Source organism: Maniola hyperantus, chromosome 10, assembly GCF_902806685.2.
Source record: "Maniola hyperantus chromosome 10, iAphHyp1.2, whole genome shotgun sequence".
Taxonomy (NCBI): domain Eukaryota; kingdom Metazoa; phylum Arthropoda; class Insecta; order Lepidoptera; family Nymphalidae; genus Maniola; species Maniola hyperantus.
In genome coordinates, this window is record NC_048545.1 from 7,571,943 (window position 1) to 7,595,849 (window position 23,907).

At 34.9% G+C, this 23,907-nt stretch overlaps 1 protein-coding gene across 2 annotated transcripts in view; it reads left to right on the forward strand.

Moving 5' to 3' along the window:
- The window catches only part of Atg16 (Autophagy-related 16), a 222,815-nt gene that overhangs the window by 193,800 nt on the left and 5,108 nt on the right, over positions 1–23,907 (forward strand). For both annotated transcript variants that reach the window (XM_034972867.2, XM_069501186.1), the window contains one exon: positions 6,819–6,951. In XM_034972867.2, the coding sequence (XP_034828758.1) occupies positions 6,819–6,912 (94 nt within the window). In that variant the 3' untranslated portion in view covers positions 6,913–6,951. The remainder of the gene's footprint in view (positions 1–6,818; positions 6,952–23,907) is intronic.

Consider the following 23,907-nt stretch of genomic DNA (forward strand, 5'->3'; position numbering starts at 1 on the left):
AAATGTGAAATACCACATCTTATTTAATGCCGTATTAGTCGCGTACATTACGGTCATAGGTTAAAATAGAGTTCGCTTTGAATTTCAGTTTGCGTTTGCGTGATCAAAGTTGGACGGAGCGAGAATATTTCCGGATTTGTACAGTTGGTACAGTGGGGCGATGTCAGTTTGATGGGCGGTGCGATCGGGCATTTGAATGTTATCTTTGTAATGCGCGCTCGGCCGCTGTCCGCACGCAGCATGTGGCCGCGAACATGTGCGACACGTACTTAGTGTTGTCTATCGCTAACACTATGATTTATTGCGTACCCCCATCGCCTTATCGCCGATTTGTATCATAGAAGATTCTGAGGCTGCACCTTGGGAAAATTATTAAACATAATAGCTACAAGACGTCGAACCCCGATAAAGAGAGATTCACTGCCGAGACACTAAAGTGGGACAGGAATCCAGCGTTACTTTAAAGGTTAAAAGCACACCATTATCGCGCTTTAGTATTGACTACTTGATTCTTTACGAGTTATGGTCACATATAATTATATTTAATTTTAGCGACGTATTTAACCTAATTTCGTACATAATAATTACTATCTAAATGTGAAAGTTTATGTTGAATTACAATGTACATGCACAACAGTCTGCAGCTTTATTTCGCGAATCAATCAACTGATTTATACTTTATTTATCGCTCGCACTTAACCCAAAAACCTTATCAATAGTCGACTAAGTATGTACCTATACGCGTGAAACCGCTGGTAATATTTCCAACATTAAGCACCTACTACTCACTTTAAAGTTGGATATTAAGGCAACTGGCAATCTAATGTGGGTGTAAATCGCGTCGTAATTAGCATCTCATAGTCATGTAAAGCTTCTTTCTTCTTTATTATTATAGTTAACGGCGATATTGCGTGTAGTCAGTTCATGTTAGATTATATTATTTCCTCGGTAATTTGATACATTCAGCCGTTAATGAAATAAACCGAAGTACATTTGAAATGAAATCGTCTCATAAAAATCACATTAAGAAGTAGTAAGAGCAACAAAAAAGTGTTATGCTTAGATTAGTTGATATCATTAATTGGTAATTTAAATAACTACAAAATTATTATGCAAAGCTTCAAGTATTAACGGTAGCAATCGCCAATCAGCTCTTAATTTTTAATATGATACATTGATAAGTTGTAAATAATTATATTCATACTCCGCACAAGATCGTGTTTATAAAATCCTACAGCAACATCCGAGGTTTTATTATTGCTAAGCTTTCAATATTTTCTTCCATACTTGAATTCCCATTAGGCTTTATTAATGTTTAGTTAAAACAATTTTTTACACCGAGACGCAATATTTATCTGATACGATTGAACTAAAACTAATTTGTAATGCAAAATAATAAGAGTAGGTATATTGTTTTTTTTTTTATTTATTTAGATACAAGTTAGCCCTTGACTGCAATCTCACCTGGTGGTAAGTGATGATGCAGTCTAAGATGATAGCGGGCTAACCTGGAAGGGGTATGGCAGTTTTTATTAAACCCATACCCCTTTGGTTTCTACACGGCATCGTACCGGAACGCTAAATCGCTTGGCGGCACGGCTTTGCCGGTAGGGTGGTAACTAGCCACGGCAGAAGCCTCCCACCAGACCAGACCAGAAATTCAGAAATTATAAAATTCCAAACCCCTGCCAGGTATCGAACCCGGGACCTCCCACTATTAAGACCACAGCGCTCACCACTGCGCCAGGGTATTGTACGCAAATGTACCTACCGTTGTATTTTAGCTTTATACTTACATATAGCTAACATTCGTACTATAATAAAGTAAGCATAAAACATGGTATTTTCAAAACTTGCTCTGCAATTTCTAGTCTAAATATGTAAAAAAAAAAACTCTTAACTCACTCACTCACTGACTGACTCATCAACGTTAACCCAACATTTAGACCTAGTAAGATGGTCTTTGCACAGAGGTTTTCTTTATAAAGTAGGCAAGGAATAAGGCCGGATTTTTCTATATTTTCACGGGAGTGACGCCGCAGGCTGCTACCAGTGTCCGTTCTAATTTTTCACATACCACATAAGCATACCAAGTACCGTAAAAATTCGGTTATGCTTAGATCTGCCTCATTATTTTTAAAAAAATGTAAAAACTTGAAGCTATTTTGCATCACTGCCACCACTATTCTTAGAACTCTGGCCAAAACTAGATAAGTAATTAGTTGACCAGATTCCGTTTTCGTTTTTGATTTCCCCTTATTATTGTTTTTTAGTTTACTACTCTTCCCCCCAGTCGAGTTTTTTGTTTTTCTTATGTAAATTCCATCTGTGAAAACTAGTCATTAGCTTCAATTTTCTTCTGTTTTTTCCTTACTTTTACTTTTTACTTTTTCCTTAGCTATATGTTTTCCTGTAAAACAAAATTTAAAATAAATCAATAATATGAGTGCTAACAACTAGTAGCCAATACAGGAGATCTATATTAGTCATCAACGCTATTTCTGGGCTTGAATGAAAATAAAAATTAGTTGAACAATTATTACTTTATCTGTTGCAAAGAAGCCGAAAACTGTGTACATTCTTTTCTCGATGACAGGTGTGCGCTCGACTGCGATCTCACCAAGATCTCTCCTGATAGTAAACGAATCGTTTACTATCGGAGAGATCATTTAAATAGATGATGCAGTCTAACAGATTGCTCTAATTTGATACGCAATAATTTTTTAAGAGGTAGGTACGCATGGTAGGTAGTACATAGGTTCTTGTATTTCGAGATTCTTTAATATGCGTATGACCATTAATATAGGAGGACTCTTCAGGCGTATGACGGGGTGTACCTACGTATAACGACTTTGTAGCATTTTAACTTAGTGTCTTATGTTTTCCAATACTTATTAGATAGTCATAATACAAATGTGTTTTTGGGAAAATACAGATAGATATGCCTGATGCCACTAACTTTCTCTCAATTAAAAGAAGCTTCCATGTTCAGCAAGACATAAAAGAGTACTTAAGTTTTACTCATTATTACACGAACATTTATTATTACTAGGAAGTATTGTCTAGCAATTGGGAATTTTACAACCACCTCGTTATTGCCTTATTAGATTAAAATCTTTAACGTTTGTTATTAGGTACATTCCATATTTTGGTTTATCAGGTTTTCCGTATCTATTAAACTTCTATTAAGCTCCTTAACTCGATAAATACGAAACCACTTTTAACTGCGAACAGAACTAATGTCCCGTGCGTGCTCACATAACTTGTTAAGTCGTGGCTCTTGTAAAATTCCAACTTTACTTCAAATTTCCTCTTCCTACACTCAGTGGACAAATAGTTTTAGAACTGTTTCATTTATATGCGATTCTACTTACGTTTACTTATTTTATCAATTATTCACACCAATATTCTAAATACGAAAGTATCTGTCTGTTTGTCTTCTGTCTCCTACCTTTTGTGTGGTATTTATCAGTGTCAAAAAATTTAAAGGAAAACTCTTGCATTTAATTGAAAATTATTAATATACGGGGGAAAAATTATGGGTTACCTTGCCTGTGGTTGATGCATTGAGATTTGTGTGAGCTTTTTGTGGTGGTAAGGCTATCGACCGCCGCGAATAGACTCTTGAAATTGCTTTATTGGGTAACCTGTTCCCGAACACAGTAGGCGTGTAATGCGGTTATAAATCAAAACGTGACTCGTATAAACACAGATTCTACCCATATTTACACCGCACCATCAATATGTAGTAAGGTACGTTTTGACAATACGTGTTTGACAAGCAACATTCTTCCATCTTTCTTTCTTCTTTCTTTCTTCTTTTGTCTTCTTTTTTTCTTTCTTCTGTCATTCTTCTTTCTTCTCCACTCTGGGCTAGTTTCCACACTGAAACGTTTCAGCTCAAGCTTCAGTCATCCAAGCTCTCTCCAGAAGCCGAGTAGACCGCCCAGCTTGCCGAGGGCTTCATGGAGTGAGGTTGGGGAACCCAAAGAGCACTCTAAGAGCACGTGCGTCGGTATTTAATCGACCTTCACGCAGACCCTGCACAGAGGGCTGTCGGTGAGACCTATAACGAAGAGATGTTTGTTTAGGCGCCTATGCCCTGTAATGAGTGACAAGCAACGTTATAGATGGACGTAAAAGTACAGATCAGTTTTAAGTACTTAAATGCAGTTTACATCTTTATATTGTTTTGTTAAATTAGCTTAAAATGTTAAATTGTTTTGAAATGATATTAATAAATATAATATCAACTTTATTTTATAAAATCGGTAGCAAAATAAAATTCAAACATCTTCATAAACTTCAAATTATCACTGATTAAATTTTAATGGTCAGACAACACACAAACGACTGCGCTGCTAAAATACACCTTTAATCTGACGATGCCACTAAACACATTTCTATAGGTATATCGTAAATTGAAAAAATAGCACCAACTTGACTATTTAACACTGTTTTCAATATTCATTGCTAATATGATTTACTATTTTAATTACCGTTGATAATTTTTGCCCTATGATTGGACGATGAAAGATATCCAATTATTATAAAATTGTTTCTTTACAGATTATTCATTGAATTACCATTTTGATTTCGTTCGAATCAAAAGTAACGATTGCTATCATCATACAGATTAGTATAGTTAATAGATAGGTATATTCATTAATAGAACTTACATGCCAAAACAGAAAATTAACAATCTATTTTATGTTCTCATTCATCTCGTTATCGCCATAAAATAAATAATATACTGTTATGTCCCTTTTGTTGCGTATGCGTTTGAAACACAATTGTATGCTATTTCACTAGGTATTACCGTCGCTTCCTAGTACCATATCGGATATTCCTTAGCTCGTTAAACGCAACCGGGAGCGGTATGTGTAAACGAACCGAGCAAATTCACTCTAATTCTTGTTTATGAGGCCTTAACCCGCATAATGAGATATAAAACCGTAAAGCGGCTTCCGACAATCGAAACGGTGTACCAAATCATCTAGTATTCTCCGCCTACGAGTATTGATACGTTTTTATGTATCTCACTAGCAGCTATAATTCAAGCTATTTGTTCGAACTCATATTCAGTAAAACCTGACCTATATTAAACTATAATGGTAAACTGACAACACCAATGTATTCGTAAATTTTTTGTCGGTCTCATTAGGCGCTGCGCATTAATAAAAGTCACGATGAGTATCTTCTAAGAGCTAGTGACACGGATTTAAGCGCCAACATAATATTTGTAATGTACGACCTTATAACGCGGGATACCGTTCATAGCCACCTCGGGTATTCTCAGAAGTATAACGGTCCAGCCAACTCCAACATAAAATGCACCAGTTTTGTCATAAAACAGCACTATCTGGTGGCATTTAATGACCTTTTAACCTAAGATTGTGTCGGGAACAGGCCCGTAATGTCTCGTCTCGTATGCACTTGATAATGCCAAAAATCTAGAGCGCCGTTTGAGTTGAACAACCTGTAGGCACACAAGACACACATACATACGACGACGACAACCTCCCTGGCGCAGTGACAGAGTGAACTAGAGTAGGGGACTCATGATTTGATCCTGAATCGACGATATGTCAAATATTAGCCTATTGAAGAAATTTGAGAATTTTGTATTTTCTACATTGTCTCTGGTCTGGTCTGGTGGGAGGCTTCAGCCGTGGTTGGTTACCACCCTAACGGTAAAGCCATGCTGCCAAGCGATTAAGCGTTCCGGTAGGATGCCGTGTAGAAACTGATAGGAGTATCGGTTAAATGAAACTGCCATAACCCTTCCAAGTTCCATCTAATTAACCGCTTCCATCTAAGACTGCATCATCACTTACCATCAGGTGAGATCACCGTCAAGAGCTAACTTGTATATAGGCATAGTGAATAGATATCTTCTAGGCAAACGCGCTTTATCTTAGGCTGCATCATCACTTGCCAGCAGGTCTGATTGCAGCCAAGCAGTCTATAAATTTTAAAAAAAATCAAGAGAAGAAAACTCTTTGGTGCAAAAGAAAATTCAAACAACTTCTACGATAACACGCGAGTGTGATACAAGGCCATTCGGTTCCAGTCGTGATCCCGTGTTAGGAAGATATTTCGCTCTGAACCATTACTTTGCAGTAAGTCGACACTGGAAATGTCAAAGCTCGTATACATTATTATATTTGACGATTGCAGCCAACTTTCCTTAAGTAAATCCTAAGTGCCATTTATCCATATCTGTACTGAATACTCCTTTTTAAGCATTTGACCTAAACTTCCTTGAACAAGTACATTATTCTAAGCTTTTAACGAAGTCATTTTAAATTCCTGCTACCATTTATTACATTACTAGATGATGACCGCGACTTCGTCCGCGTGTATTTACGTTTTCAAAAATCCCGTGGGAACTCTTTGATTTTCCGGGATAAAAAGTAGCCTATGTCTGTCCCAGCATGCTAGCTATCTCTGCACCAAATTTCATCAAAATTGGTAAAACTGTTGGGCCATGAAAAGCTAGCAGACAAACAGACAGACACACTTTCGCATTTATAATATTAAGTATGGATTTAAGATGACACATTACTATGTTGTGGTGGTACAGTTCTTGCAATTCACGAAGGCGAGTAAACTTTATTTGTGGTTACGTCGTATAAATGGGCATTGCGTAAGTGTGCGTGCATGTCGGACCAATCAGTCTCGAGCAAGCGCTCGCAAACGCACACATTTACTTTACCTTACTTATACCGATATGACTTAAATACAAGCATGAGCCACTCGCCCTCGTGAAATGCAAGAACTGTAGTACCTAGCCTAAGATGTTTGATTTTCAACAGATCAGCCGTAACAGCGGTGTCATGGCATTCACAGTCCGGCCTCTTGGCTTCGGTAGATCGAGGAAAGCGCGCAGTCATTTGGGGCGACTTGTGACAGGCGACCGAGCATGTTGCACTCCCGCAAACTGAACAGGTGACTATCTATGTTTTAATATATAAAAGGAAAAGCTGACTGACTGACTGAACGCACAGATCAAACCACTGGACGGATCAGACTGAAATTTGGCATGCTATTAAGACGTAGACATCCGCAAAGAAATGTTTTTAGGGTTCCGTACCTCAAAAGGAAAAAAGGAACCCCTATAGGATCACTTTTTGTCTGTGTGTCTCCACGGGGCACTCCGACTCGGATGGGTTAGGTTGTAAAGGGGATGGAGGGGTCTGTAAGATCCCATTCGTGGTTATTTCTTTTTAAACCACACACCACCCGTGAGGGGGGTCCGTCGATCTGGCCTTTTCGTAATTTTGTAAAATCGCGAACTTGGAAAATGAATTATTTGGTGAAATAATAAATTTATAAATGATATTTTAACATTCAGCATATTTTCAAATTAAAACATTTGTTGATAGAATATTTGTCAAAATATGATCTTTTGTAAAATGATATGTTTGCGGAGTAGGACGTTTGTGATCTGATTAGTTTTGAAACGTTTTTGGTGAAATGATCATTTGTTATACGTTTTTTTGTTAATCATTAGTGGACCTAAACAGCCGTTAATGCATTGGCGGGTGCTCTGGTGCTGCAAATGGTCATAGGCGGGCGGTATAGGTACCTAACTAAAACCAGGTGACCCGCCTGCTCGTTTGCATTGCATTAATATATGAAAAGAAAACTTTATTTAATTCTCTTTGTGAAATTATGAAAGTGAGTAACATTTTCGCGTGTATGAATAAAAACATAGCAACGTGACTTTCTCTGTCTCGATCCAAATTAAAATATACTAACTCAGACCCGCGATCTTTTCGCTTGGATTTGTGTTTTTAAAGAACCCGTTTTTCAAATCTCTAGGGCCTCCAGTTTTTAGGACGTGTGTGGTCTGTCAGTTCGTCACGATACTGTTTTATATTAATAATATAAAAAATAGAAAATCGGTTCAGAAATTTTGCAGAATTTTTACATGCATAGAAAAAAACCCGGCCAAGTGCGAGTCAAACTCGCGCACCATGAGTTCCGTACTACAGACACATACAGTAAAACGGTAAGAGTCACTTTTGTTAACGAATCGCAAAACTAACTTTGTTTGTAGAGGTTTATTGTTAATATCAAAAAACCTATGATAGTTTTAGCATACTAAAAACCTAATAGGGTAAAAAGAAGCCGCAAAGAACGAGGTCTCCCTCCTTCTTTTTGAACGTCGGTTAAAAATACAAGCCTTTAGTAAGCAGAGTGCTAATAAATTGAAATAAAGTTTTTGGGGCAAATAGCGAGACGATGTTTCTATTAAAGATACAAAGTAGCTTAAATGAACGACGCCAAAGAGGCGTGTAATGAAAATTAGCTTTCGACGACCTTACATGAGTTTGTAAATTCAATTCGTTCAGCGGCAACCTGATTTAATTATTAGAAAGCCATAGACTATTTATGAGGTTTTCTTCTCTAGCCTCGTGGTCGTTATTATAGTTAGTAGGTATTAATTTGTTATATTATTATTTCAAGTATAATATGCAATTATATTCAATGCAATGCAATTATAATTTACACAGTAATTGTAACATTGCACTAATTAGGTACAAATTCAAAAAGTCAAACATTCTTTTTTGTTAATCTATCTTTATACAAGTGTCAATAACATCCATATTTCGACATAATAATATCCATAACATTATGACGACCTGCCTAGCGCAATGGCACTGTGGTCTTATAAGCGGTAGGCCCCGAGTTAGATTCCCGGCATGGAAAATTTGGAGTTTTAACACTTCTAAATTGTCTCTGGTCTGGTGGAAGGATTCGACCGTGGCTAATTACCACTCCATCGGTTTAGCATTCCGGTACGATGCCGTATAGAAACCAAAGGCGTATGGGTTTAATAAAACTGTCATGCCCCTTCCAGGTTAGCAAGTTTCCATCTAAGACTGTATCATTACTTACCACCAGGTGAGATAGCAGTCAAGGGCTAACTTGTATATGAATAAAAATAAAAAGATGTTGTCTTTATATATACTTATACGCTCTCTTGAGAATAAATCCATACTAATATTATAAATGCGAAAGTGTATGTCTGTCTGTCTGTCTGTCTGTCTGTCTGTGCTAGCTTTTCACGGCTCAACAGTTTAACCGATTTTGATAAAATTTGGTACAGAGTTAGTTTACATCCTGGGGAAGGCTACTTTAATCCTGGAAAATTAAAGAGTTCCCACATGATTTTCAAAAGACCTAAATCCACGCAGACGAAATCGCGGGCATCGTCTAGTAATTTTATATGGTAGTAATAAAGTAACAATCTCGAACATCACCTTTCATTTGCCTTAGGTACATTAAAGAAAAATGCAATTTAACATGAGCCTTATAAGGTAAAAGATAATCAAATTGAGATTGATACAAGTTGATTTAACCCATTTCAAAAGCAGCAGCGTTTTCGATACTAAAAAAAAGTTGTTGCCATTCAAATTCATGTCATGTTCTTATCAAGTAATATCATCTTGACAATAATTTGACACGGAAGTGCCAAAATTACAGGTTCCGACGGTGTTATTTGTATCCGTTTTAATGCTACTTACCTACATTAATAAATAATACAATGTACCTACCATGTAATGTATAATGTGTACCGACATTTTATAATATGTGATTATTATATTTTATGAATGTATGGGAGCATATAATATGATTGCCTACATCTGTAGTAGGTACCTACTCTAGTTCCTTCAAGTATGTAGTTTAGTTAGTAGTTTCCTCCCACAAACGCACTGTGTATAATTATTATTATTGATGATTGTACTTTTAAAATAAGTCTAGTTAATGTTACCCAACCGGGTACTATAAATAGATATTCATTACTCCTTTAGAATGAGATTTCGACTTTCTAGAGCGTTGTCTCTGTCACTCATACCTATGTGACGTTTTGTCAGTCTCAACTACAGAGACAATGCTCTACAAAACCGCAACCTCTTTCTAAAGGTCGATGTACATTATTTTCTGCTGCGTACTGTACCTACATACTTTATAACAATTTCTGGCGACTTCTTCCGCATGGATTTAAGTTTACTAAAAATCCTGTGGTAACTGTTTGAATTTTGTCAAATTGCGTCAAATTCGGTTAAAAAGACCGTGAAAAGGTAACAGACAGATATAAGACGTTTATAAGATTAGTATTGGATAGTAGCTATGGATTGTAAGGATCTATAGATTCAACGAAATACAAACGACGGGCCCTTTTGAAATCGAAATAGTTGATGAAACTCATAGATCGCAGCGATGTCCTCGAACTGCGTTTAGTACTTAAAGGTAGGTAGGGACTTACTTTTAGTAACTACAACAGCAGTTCATCCTTTTATTTAAAGGACGTAGTATAAGTTGTTACGCATTAATTCAGAATTTGAGGGAATTTTATAAAGGTAACCATAATAAAGTTCAGTGCATATGAAAATGGTCATAGTAAGTGCAGCACATTTTTCGTTGAGTTTACCGTACGTACTAGGTACGTATACTTTATTCGTGAAGGTCGCAGTTCACACTGTTATGCTGTCTAGACAAATTCTTATTTCTTTTTAATTTAAGCCCATGTTAGAACTTAGTGGCTCACATAAATTGTCGCTACATAACCATGTAATATGCTAACGGAACTCTCATACTTAATAATCACACCTAGATACGTACTCGAACACTCAAAAAAATTTAAAGAATCCATTAACCAAATTAACGGTTGATTGGATACAAAAAATATAATACAGTTCTTCTACAGAAGATAATAACAGCAATTAACAATCTTTATTATTAAACAAAGTAAATTCGTTCTTTGAAAAAATTTTGTCTGAGCATGGCTTTCGGGTTACTAAACGGGGAAAATATAAACGAAATATTAATATATTGAATAATAAATACTGCATTTATATTTTGTTCGTTGGTTTCACGCTTCTTCCTGTTACCTATTTTAATTATAGAACATACGAGTAGATGTAAGAAAACTCCTGAACGAAGTATGGGCGAGACTCAGTGTAGACGCACGATATTAATAAATTATTATTATATTTAATGCGGGTATCTTATTAAAATGAGGGCAATAAAAGCTATGCATAATAATAATTAATATGTAATTTCCCTTCTACAACGTTAAAAAAGTCAAAACCGATGTGTTCTATTTTTATATTTCGATGGTTTTCGATTGATTTGAACTTTTTCTTAACTGAAATTAAAAGCTTTACGTTTTATTGCATACTAGCAAAGCTGTGGACTTATGTATATAAAGCGAAATTATTTTTTCCAAACCTGTGTTACTATTCTACTTTACTCGATCCTATTCGAATACTATTATCTTCAGAAATAATAACACGGCTGCACGAAATGAATAGAATATCTAATAAACCGACAATGGTGACTGACAGACATCTACCGCATAGCAATTTTGACTGTAATAACTTACCTGACCTAATCACCTAGGCTTCTACCAATAATTCGACCATTAACTATATGAAAACTTTATTGTTAAAAAATGAGTGTGGCATAGCGAGGGACAATAGATGCCGCCGACAAGTGAAAGCTTGACTTTCGACTTTCATTGGGTTTTTGTATAAGTGTATGTATGGTTTTGCGCCGACCGGCGACCGCGGCCGGACCATATTGTCTCGCGACATGAATTTGCCGAATGGTTTGCACTAAAGCACCATGCACACTTGTTTATATCATTTTTGTTTGTAATTTTTTTTTAATGACATTCCATTAAAAAAAGAAGTACGTATGTTATATGTGTATAGTATGTACATATGTAGGTATGTATAGTATACATGTTAACAATAAAAACACAATAATAATTATTGTACATAATAATATCACACACCGGCTTTACTCACGTGTTTAGTCGATGTAATAATCATTGTAAGTATACTTATCTATATTTTGATTGTATGTGTATGGTACGACATTTAGTGTATCACTAGATACTCCTATTATCTTTGCGAAAGTGTGTTTGTTTGTTGGTTTATTGGTTTGTTGACTTGTTCTTCAACCGCGCCGCAATGGAGCAAGACCGGTGTGATTTTTTGAATGGGTTAGTTAAAGGCCTGGAAGGTGACTCTGTCACTCTGTCAGTCTGTCACTCTTCAGGCTCTCCACACTCTCTGCCACTGACAGACTACTTTTATCTCGGTAAATCAAACGATTTCCTCAGGATTTTAAAAACCTAATCCACGCGGACGAAGACGCAGGCCTAATGCCTGTACTGACTAGTAAGAAATAATTAATTGTATTTGCGCTTTCAAACTTTTAGAAGTATAGAGAGCTACTGCCTCGAAAGTGTGTCTGTCTGTCTGTAACCTTTTCACAAATCACATTTCAACTGGTGAACCGATCTTGAGAAAATTAGGGACGGGGATAGCTTACATCCGAAAGACCGACATGCCTACTCGTTGGATTCTTTTTATCCCGAGAAATTAAAGAGATCCTACGGGATTATAAAAGCCTACTTCGTATTATATATCAAATAATAAAAAATAACTTCAACAGTGTATAGAGTATAGACATCTTAATAATACTTGTATATCATGAAGAAAATCTATCTGTAACAGTTCGACCAAATGTCCGACAACAAAGAACAGGTAATGAAGTCTTAAAAAATCTTGCCGTACCTATTCCTGCCAACGTCTTGCTTGATTGAATTACTTACATACAACCTCCAATAATAATTGAAATCAAAATAAACGCACTAAACACTTCAGATTTACAAGACACGTGATCGATGTGGTTTTTTTATTATAGTTACACTGGCATACTTTCATTTATGTCGGGGCTTGTCGGCATTTTGGAAATTGAACCTCAACACTTATGTTTGCGTTTGTTGATGCTAGATTGAGTTACATTTATGCATTTAGGTCACTGATTTGATGACAGGAAAAATATGTAATGAGACAGATGGGCTGGCTCATTTTTTGCGCAAAGGATCAGCCTGGTTGTTCAACGTGGAAATGCAGCCAGTATTTTTAGCACCATTCCAACCACGCGGGCAAGTTTTATTTGTAGTAACTAGATAAGACTTTCTGTAGCACTTTCAAAAAATTTGTCAAAAAAAATGTAGTTCTAAAATCTTACTGAAACGTAAAGTAAATCGAGTCTATAAAAAATAATGCATTGTCGTGTTTGCCTTAAATCAGTGTGCTGAAGAACAGATTTTTGCACAGAACCTACCTATATTATTTTTATTAAACTACATGCATACAATTGTGTTAGTTTTTAGTTTCTTTGTGTTTGTTCTTGTTTTGTATGCAATAAAGACTTAATCCCATCTATTTATCTAAGTATATTTTAATATTATGTTGAAAATGCTTAGGTATACTCGTAAAGGTTGATTAATGCTTGGGCAGACTAGGCTTTCAATTTGATTAACTAATAAAATGTTAATGTGTCAGGTATACTATAAGCATTCCTCATACTATAAGCGTTAATGATGATGAAAGCACATTGAAATCCACTAAGAAGTTAGAAAGTCACAAGCGAAAACAGAGACAAACGCGATGGTGATTTAGGTTTATACTTGTTAGAGAACACTTCTAAGTATATGTACCTATCTGCCGCAATCGTAGAATCAATTTCTCACTAACAATGAAGTGACACTTCGCCTCACAAATTATGACGTGATAAATTGATACTTCATCATAATGACACGACATAAACGTGTTAATCTAAAATAAAATCTCTGGATCATTATCAGCTGTATAGCTTGCTAATTAAACCCCGCTACCGTAAACAAAGCTGTGATATTATGTTGTCAAAAAGCGCCTCAAGCGCCTCTCACTGGGTACCGTTGGCTTGCGACGTCGGACCAGGCGTTTCGGCGTAATGACCCCCACATCTACAATCGCGACACGAACGACTCAGATCTTAATCGCTTCCTCTTGATAAGGCCACATTCCACCACCATTGTCGCCGCCAATCCATCAGATGAACAAATAACACGTTACTTTGACATAACTGGACTTCAAGTGAGGCCTAATGAATACAGTGAATCGCGTCTAATGAAATTGCACCTCTTGGCTCCTCGACAGGTGAGCAATGACTAGACTAAGTGGGATCTTTGATCCTATGTTCTGTCTATGTGCTGCTTTTAGATATCTATATTATTGAGTTCAGCTCAATAATATTATATCAAGCATTTCTTTTTCATTTGTTTTTGTCATTTATAAAATATGACATAGACATTCTGGATACATATAAAAAATACTAGTCCTGACTGACTGACTAAGGCGCCATCTCCACGGACGAGAAAATCGCGGCGATAGTCTCGCCGTGTGACAAAATTCGATGCGTACAAACTATCACCGCGATAGTATCGCCCTGTGAATATTGGCCCATAGAGTTTGTATCGAATTTTATATAATATAGCAGAATCACAGATACAATTTTTAATCCTACAATGGGGCCGATTCTCTAGGCGGTTTTCTAATTTTAAAATGTCTAATATTAGACTTAGAAAGGTGTGTTATTCTGAAAACCCACTTAAATGACAGGTCTAACCTAAAATTGAATTTGACAGCACTAAACTATTCAATTTAGATTTTAAAGAGCAAAAGTTATTCTGTTGCACGAACTAAATGCCTAAATTAAGAAACGTCAACCTAAAATTTTCTAAAATTAGAGTGGACCTCGCGAGGTGCCCACTAAATTTAAAGAGTATGCTTAAATGGCAAAATGGACGTGTTATGAAAGAAATATTTTTATTTGAGTTTAGAATTGTTATATTTAAGATAAAAAAAAGTGTCTTTTAAGTGTTTTAATTTAATTTAAACTTTATAAAATGGAAATATACGTGGTTTCTCTGGCTCGTCGTTAATTCGCAAAAAATAATTAGGTTGGTTATCTACTTTGTTGTCTAAGAGTATCAGACACCTCCACAGACATCCTGGCGGCTTCAGCAAGGCAAACCTAAGATCCTTAAGTCTCCTTATTTCTTAACTAGCAAGTGGCAGCTGTTCGAAAATCCTGTGGGACTAGGATACTTTTCTGTAGGTACTTAGCTTACCTACCTACCTAATAAAAGTAGCCTATAAGTATATCCTTCACTAGTATGTGTCCTTGTGAAAAATCTCTGTGCCCAACTAGGTTAGATGCATAAAGGAACATACCCAGAGACAAAAACTTGCATAGGTAGCTACCTAAATATTAGTGTGAACAAAATCTTTGCCAATTAGGTATGCCAAGGTAAAACTTGATGCCTTGTTATCATTATCAATGAGATTAATTCCTACTACCTACTACTTATTGCTAAACATATCAAAAATAAAGCAGAATAAGTGTGGTGGTAGAGTAGTAGTTAGTAGTACTTATAATAAAGTTTAAGTTCTAAAATCTTAATGAGTTCACCTAAAGGTTTATTTATAGGCTAAATTAACAGATTTTACATTTAGTTATGTCTTATACTTACATACCCCTAGTATTGAACTAAGTACTTGAGTACCCAGTTACTTCTTTATTTTCAACTCAGTAGATACCTACCTGCTTGAAAGACTACCTATTACCTGCATAAGTAGGTACTTGCTAACTACAGTACAGTATAGATAACTACAACTAACTGACTTAGCCTGGGTTCACTTTAATCATCTGATAAGTTTTAGTTGAGAAGTACCTAGTAGATACATCTTGTAATTCCTAAACATATCATGATAGGATCTTGTTGAGTTTACCTATATAGGTATACCCATACCCATATGGGTATCACATTTCAGGTTAACTAGCTGACCTGCCTGAGTTGTACCTGCCCCAGCTTTGTTCGGGTGGAATAAGTACCTATGTAAGTATCTGAAAATTATGTCGTAGTGGTCTATATACCTATTTAAAGTAAACGTTCCTTACATGCAAATTCTCAAGTTTTTAAACTCAGCAGCTTAATAAATTACTAGACTCAGGAGTCAGCAGCTTATATGCTGATGTCAGTCAGTCAGTTTATATTTTTACATTTACATAATATGTACAGAAGAGAGACAGAAAAGCTAGGACTTCTCCATAACGTCCTCAAAAATGTGTGAAGTCTGCCAATCCGCACTTGGTCAGTGTGCTAGATTTTGGCCAAAACACCTTATTCTGAGAGGTGACCCGTGCTCAGTAGTAGTGACCCGGCGATGGATTGATAATGATGATGATGATGTACTGACCTAGCTACCTGCCTTTAGGTCAACGGGAAGTATAGGGTACTTCCCGTTGACCTTGGGTTTCTTGACAGACAACAAAGTGATCCTATAATGGTTCCTTTTGAGGTATGGAACCCATAGTTAGAAGAGTAATAACGTCAAAAAATAATTTGATTTCTTTTATCTTTTCTAGATCTATTTTATTGAAAACTAGCTGACTAAAGTTTTCTACACATACTTATAATTCTAAAAATTAATACAGAAATCTATAGACTCAACCTTTATTTAGTTTGAAATCTATAGATCTCTGACTTTGCATAGACTTAAGATACTGATAAAAGAGACAGAGTTATATCATTGGCATAAATCTGTCTCGTTTTAACCGAAACTTAAGTCAGAGCAAAGTCAAAGTATGCTCTCTACACATATATGCTTAAAGTATTATGTTTTAACTATGTCTAGTCTGAGCTAATTCAAAGTATAGGTACTCTATAGATTTTAGCCAAAGAATATGCAAACCTCAAAAAATGTTTTTATAATTGTTATGGCGAAGTCTGCATTGAAATTGATATAAATAGGGACTGAAAACTAATTTTGAACTATTTATACCTATAGATTATAAATTTCATTTTCAGGTAGTAGTAGTAGTACAACTTAGTCATACTACAGCTGCTCAGTATGATGGAGGCAAGAATTTCCTAACAAAAGCAAGAAAACTTCAATCAGATGATTAACAATTACTTTTATTAAATAAAATAATAAAATAATAAACAAATGTTTCATTCTGTACTGTACATAATTAATATTTATTTCAATAACATTTAAATAAAAATTAAGTTTAGAAAACAACTGTTCATTTTTGGTAGATGAGTGACGGAACATCTTTTTAACTCGCAGACTCCATATACTTGGTTTCATGAAATGGGCTGAAATAAAAATTATCAACGTTGAAAGTTTGTTATGATGATGTGTTCAAAGGTCTACTACACTACTACTACTATGCTACACTTCAATTTTTTGCTATGCATACTAGCTGTTTTCTATGCAATTAAGCATCACTTTCTTTAACGGTGAACCAAACCATTGTGAGGAAACCTACATGCCTGAGAGTTCTCCATAGTGTTCTCAAAGGTGTGTGAAATCTGTCAATCTGCACTCAGCCAGAGTGGTGGACTATGGCCAAACTTCCCGTTTTGAGAGGAGACCCCTGCTCAGTAGTGAGCCGGCAATTAGTTGATCGTGTGATGATACTAACTGTCGCCTGTAATTATTATTTTTATATAGGTATGCTACACTTCCATTTTTTGCTATATTATAATATGTACTAGCTGTTTAATAAGCAATTAAGTATCACTTTCTTTAACCATGAAGGAAAACATTGTGAGGAAACCTACATGCCTGAGAGTTCTCCATAGTGTTCTCCAAGGTGTGTGAAGTCTGTCAATCTGCACTTGGACAGAGTGGTGGACTATGGCCATACTCTTCTCATTTTGAGAGGTGAGCTGGCAATGAGTTGATCATTATGATGATACCAGCTGTTACCTGTTATTATTATTATTATACACGTGGGTATATACATTCAATCTTGATCTTGTAGGTACTTTCATGCCTTAAATCACATTACCGCCTTAGTTTGTTGAATTCATAGCAGAATTCATGGATACCTCGTTCCACGTCCTTGCACGCCAGATTTGTAAGTATACCGCCAAGTTTCAGAACTTCCTCGCTGTATATTCCTTTACCTGTATATTCAATGTACTCTGTGGCAGTCAGTTATTTAGAATGATTGCTTTTCATCTGTTTGCATTGATTTCCTTATTAACAAGAGTTTGACAATTAGGTACCTCGGTGATTTCGAGGTAAGGTAGGTAGGTAAGATTCCAAGCAAAATTCTTTGCTTTTATCTATTTTATGCACATAACCACTATTTTCACAAAGTTTTGTAACAAAAACTAAGATTCTTTAACCACAAAACATAAAGAAATTAGGTTAGAAATTATATTTGCAACAAAAATAATAGATCAGTTTTTTAACTGGTTTTACGGCTCTGGGTTCTAGCACTTTTGATCAAAGACTTAAGCCTACTTCACACGATAAAATGAACAAAACTTCAATTTTCGACACTTTTATTGTGATTCGACCTAAATAAATCAAGTAAAGTTATTATTTTTGTATTTCAAGTAACATCGTTCGATATTTTTCGCAAAAAATAGTTTTAAGATTAAAGGGGAAAATCAAACACAACATTAGTGCAGTTCTTGTTATCTTAAATAGCAACACTTACTATTCAATTCAAACGTCATTTTAGACGGCCATTTAGGATGTTTAAATTTAGTTGAAGCAAAATTGCGAATGCAGCTTAGAAATAGAAATCCTAAAATTAAAGAATCTAAAATTTAGTTTAGGTTTAGGTTAGGGTACAACAGAATTAGCACCAATAACGCTTTAAATTCAGAAGACTAAAATACCCAGAAACTACCTTTAGTCAGCAGACAAAGATATGGGCATTTGATAATAAATAAAATATGATACATATAATGTATTTTCAAATAGGTTTATAGAGGCTCCGTACTTAAAATATTAAGTTGTTTTATTATTATTTTAAACTGCTACTGGGTCATGAAATATTGTGCCATATTTCTTTCGTACGTACATTAAAATGTTTGAAAAGAAACACGATATGCCGTGTGTCTAATACCATGATTTGTAGTTATAATCCGAGTTTATTGATAAATTATTCATAAGTACATTTATTATTGTACTAGTGTCGTGGCGTGGATCAATGATGCCCGTTGCGATTAGGGTATCTCACAATATCATTGATTGTACTCACCAGAACTCGGGAGTTCTGAAATAAAACCCTTTCCACCTAAAAACCTATTTATAATATAAATAAAAAATGAAATTAAATAAAATATAATATGTAAATTAGAAAAATTCAAAATTTTAGTAAGAGGGTACCCAGTAGGTAACCAAAAATACGAGCGCTAAAATTATGACTACTAGATCAAAAACTGCAAAAAAAATATTGGTTTGTAAATACTATGTAATATGAGCTTTAATTAATTAATGAGATTGATGTGTTGAACGGCAAAAAATATGAACGCAAACTTTCCGCCCCAGGCATCACTGTGCAAAAATGTTATGGCAAAGACGTTTGACGAGATCAACGCAATTAGTTCGTTGATCCCTGGTTAGGTAACTAAAATTACTGATGCTGCTTCTTATTACATTAAGTCTAGCATTACTTTGCCTAAGTTATGGCAATGACGGCTATAGACACTCGACGCGACACATATCTCCTCCTAATAAAACTAATTAGGTGATACCGTTTTGGCATAATTGTATTTTTTGCTTGGAAGGCAGTAGTCCGCACGCAACTCCAAGAGCTGACCGGAGGCGGGCTAATAACAGTTATTAGCAAATCGCTATGAGAAATCGACAACAATGAGCACGAAACACACTCATTGCCTATGTCCCATTCATTAAGTTTTTGTGATACTATCTCTTGTCTTAAAAATGTAGGTCGCTATTTTTTCCTCTTATTACCTCTAAACACCTAAACGGGATAATTTGACCTCGAGCGAGTTTAGTGTATTATCATGATTAAATTATCTTCACGCGTTTTGTGAGCTATCATTTCGCCATTTGCGTAAAAGCTCCAAGAAAAAGTAGTAAATTGATCTTATTATGTTCATTAAACACAGTTTTACACATACAAGTGCGATTTTACGATTGCTGTCACGTTTTGTAATACAAATTCTAATTAGCGATCGGAGCAAGAGAAAAATGATAGGACGTGTGCAGACTTTTTATGTAAATAAATATATTTTAATTATTACTAACGATTTCCCTATATAGATGTTTGATATCAGAGCCCTAGTAAATGTCGGCAATCCACTAACGAACGATATAAATCCAGACCTCCGATTCGATTTGAAATAGTGCGGTGATATACAAATATACGAGAACAGTTAATAACGGTTACCATACATTAAACATATCAATTTCAATATTATTGGTTTATGTATTGCGATTATTTATGAGTTCTCAATAACCAATACGGATTGTTTAATTCCTTGTAACTTATAGAATGACTAACTGATGCCCGTGTGAGATTTAGATAAAGAAGAGAAGTTAAGACAGTGGGCTTTAATAGTGATGATAAATTAAATCCAATGATTACTAATGAAAGTTATCATTTATCAATTATTTGTCAGGTAAGGCCAAATACTAAGTAATTAAAAATCAAGCAAAGCATCTGCTGTATTATTTCAAAGTAAGAACCCTAATCATCTAAACAGGCTTCTATAATAATTAGAAGCTAACAACCTAGTGTTTACTTTTATCTCAATGTATAAAATAAATAGCAGAAGAGGGTAGGTGATAAATACAGAAGTAAAACCAACCAAGTCGAATATTAACTGAATTGTATTTGTTCAGCATTGATCTATTTATATTAAAATGAATCTACCACCCATTTCGCTAAGGTGTTTAGTCATGGAGAAGAAAGGGCAAAGAAACTCCATAACACACATCTTTTAAAACATTAGAACGTTGAGTAAAGTAGTAGGTACATATTTGGTACACAGTTACAACAGGTAATCTATAAAAGGCAAATGATTACATTACATTATAATACAATATAAGAATACTTAACTTCAGTAAGGTCCGCTGTGTTTGCTCTGGGCTGTCGATACAAGACTGTCCCCTCTCTGTCGAGGTAGGGTACTTTTATAACACTGCCATCGCAAACAAGGCGGATATCGACTATCACATGATCTTAATATTAATCATTATTTATTTTAGGTTTGTTGACAAAAGGTATGTTGACACGCCCAATTTACAATAATAAAATCAGTGACATTGATGGTCTACATATTAATAATTTACAATAATAATAAGCGACTTAAATTGTCAGTTTACACAACATTATTATTTCACATAATAGCTATTGCCAACTGTATGTTGACAATAGCTTAATATAATGTCACTCTTAGTATATTGACAATATTTAATTTACAATGAATAATTAGTGACATGTATTGATAATTTATATAATATTATTTTTCATATTTTCATATTCCTAGATACCAAATTAAACAAGAATAAACAATAATAGTTTTACACTATTGTATTGTATGATGACAGCAAGAAACTAGGAACATTGACATTGTATCCGGAAACGGAATAACGATTCTGTTTTAAACATCACAACAAACATTTACTTCAGACTCCCAAGTTTATGATTAGATGAATTTTAGCATAATAATTATGTATCCAATTTTGTCGTAATATAACACGGCCATACTGACAAGTACTTCGCTCCCGAAGTACATAGGGAAATACGGAGAGAAAGGAAAAAAAATCCTTATGTTTTGTTTTTTTTTTTTTTTTTAATACCATTCGGCAATAATAACATTTGTCCCTTTTAGGATTAAAAACTCTTGTCCCGTTTGGGAATCTCAACGTTTGTCTCATTCGGGAATCTCAAAATATTTATTTTTATTATTTATTACCGTTATAAATTTACTATAATATGTATTTATTATTACATTTACCATATTTATTTATTTATTTTTAATTTATTTACTTTTATTATTATCAATATTTGTTCCATTCGGAAATCTCAAGCTCGTCCCATTCGGGAATCTCGATATTTAGTTCCATTCGGAAATCTCAAGCTCGTCCCATTCGGGAATCTCGATATTTAGTTCCATTCGGAAATCTCAAGCTCGTCCCATTCGGGAATCTCGATATTTAGTTCCATTCGGAAATCTCAAGCTCGTCCCATTCGGGAATCTCGATATTTAGTTCCATTCGGAAATCTCAAGCTCGTCCCATTCGGGAATCTCGATATGTGTTCCTTTCGGAAATCTCTCAGTTCGTTCCTTTCGGAAATCTCTCAAGTTTTGTTTTTTTTTTTTTTTTTTTTTTTTTTTTTTTTTTTTTTTTTTTTGTTTTTTTTTTTTGTCCCATTGGGAGTCTTAACATTTTGTCCCATTGGGAGTCTTAACATTTGTCACATAGTGAGTCTTAACATTTTGTCCCATTGGGAGTCTTAACATTTTGTCACATAGTGAGTCTTAACATTTTGTCCCATTGGGAGTCTTAACATTTTGTCACAATATAGTGAGTCGTAACATTTTGTCCCATTGAACTTTTTGTCACATGGTGAGTTTTAACATTTTGTCCCCTTAAAATTTTTTTTTTTTTTTTTTTTTTTTTTTCTTTTTCTTTTTTTTTTTTTTTCCTTTCCTTCCTCTCCGTTCTCCTTCTGTCATTTAGCATAAATTATTAGTATGTTTTATTATAATTCGGCCATCTTGATAAGTACTTCGTTCCCGAAGTACATAGGAAAATAGAAAATTGCAGCCCGTGAAATTAAATCAACTACGGCAACAAAAGCACCAACACAAAAAAAATAAGATTGTGCCATTCGCAAAACAAAATTCAATGATTCAATGTCAATGTTACTGTCATAAAAACTAGGATAGACGTCAGACCGAAATTAGAGTAGAAGAGAATATGTTTTCTTTGTTGATTATGTCTTATAAACAAGTGTAGTGTATGCAAACCAACTCAAAACAAGAATAAATTGATAACACGTAACGTAGGTATTTATAAAATTAAAATGTTCTGATAGCATTACTGAACAGAAAAAACTTGAGCAGGTAATCTGCCTTACGTTGCTAAAAAAGTAATTTAGTTAAATAATAAAAGTTACTTGAATGGACCATCTCTTTTGTGTTGTTTTAAGAGAAGAAAAATGGTCGAGTTATTTTGAGAAGCAAAATAAATAAATAAATATAGTTTATGTTTAAGTTACATAAATCAGAATAAGGTAATTTCTTCAAGTTTCGAGTTGTAAGTACGATGCAATTTCTCAAAAGCAAATCTACTGATTTGATTATTATTATTGTTTCGGTATATCATAACTTTCTAAATGATTTCACATTGTTATATACTTTATCAAAAACCGTTCGGCCAATCTGACCTCTAACTAGACTTATTCTTATCCAAATAAATTATACCACAAACACGTGGTTTAAAGTTAAAAGTTGCACCAAGTTCACTTCGAAGCAGCACATAAATACACTTCACTTAACTTTCAAAATTGAAGCGACGTTCCAACCAAAGGTGCCACACGAGCACCAAGTGCCGATGACAAAAGCGCTGCAGGGTGCTTTGGGATCATCGGACACGAACACCACGTGCCGCCGACGACAGGTGGCAGCCTGTCGCTTCGAGGAGAGGCCACATCCACGATTACTGAAAGCATTTGAAAAGTATTAGTATTGCGACAAGAAAAGAATTATCGTATCCCACTTCTGATGTGAGATTTAGATAAAGAAGAGAAGTTAAGACAGTGGGCTTTAATAGTGATGATAAATTAAATCCAATGATTACTAATGAAAGTTATCATTTATCAATTATTTGTCAGGTAAGGCCAAATACTAAGTAATTAAAAATCAAGCAAAGCATCTGCTGTATTATTTCAAAGTAAGAACCCTAATCATCTAAACAGGCTTCTATAATAATTAGAAGCTAACAACCTAGTGTTTACTTTTATCTCAATGTATAAAATAAATAGCAGAAGAGGGTAGGTGATAAATACAGAAGTAAAACCAACCAAGTCGAATATTAACTGAATTGTATTTGTTCAGCATTGATCTATTTATATTAAAATGAATCTACCACCCATTTCGCTAAGGTGTTTAGTCATGGAGAAGAAAGGGCAAAGAAACTCCATAACACACATCTTTTAAAACATTAGAACGTTGAGTAAAGTAGTAGGTACATATTTGGTACACAG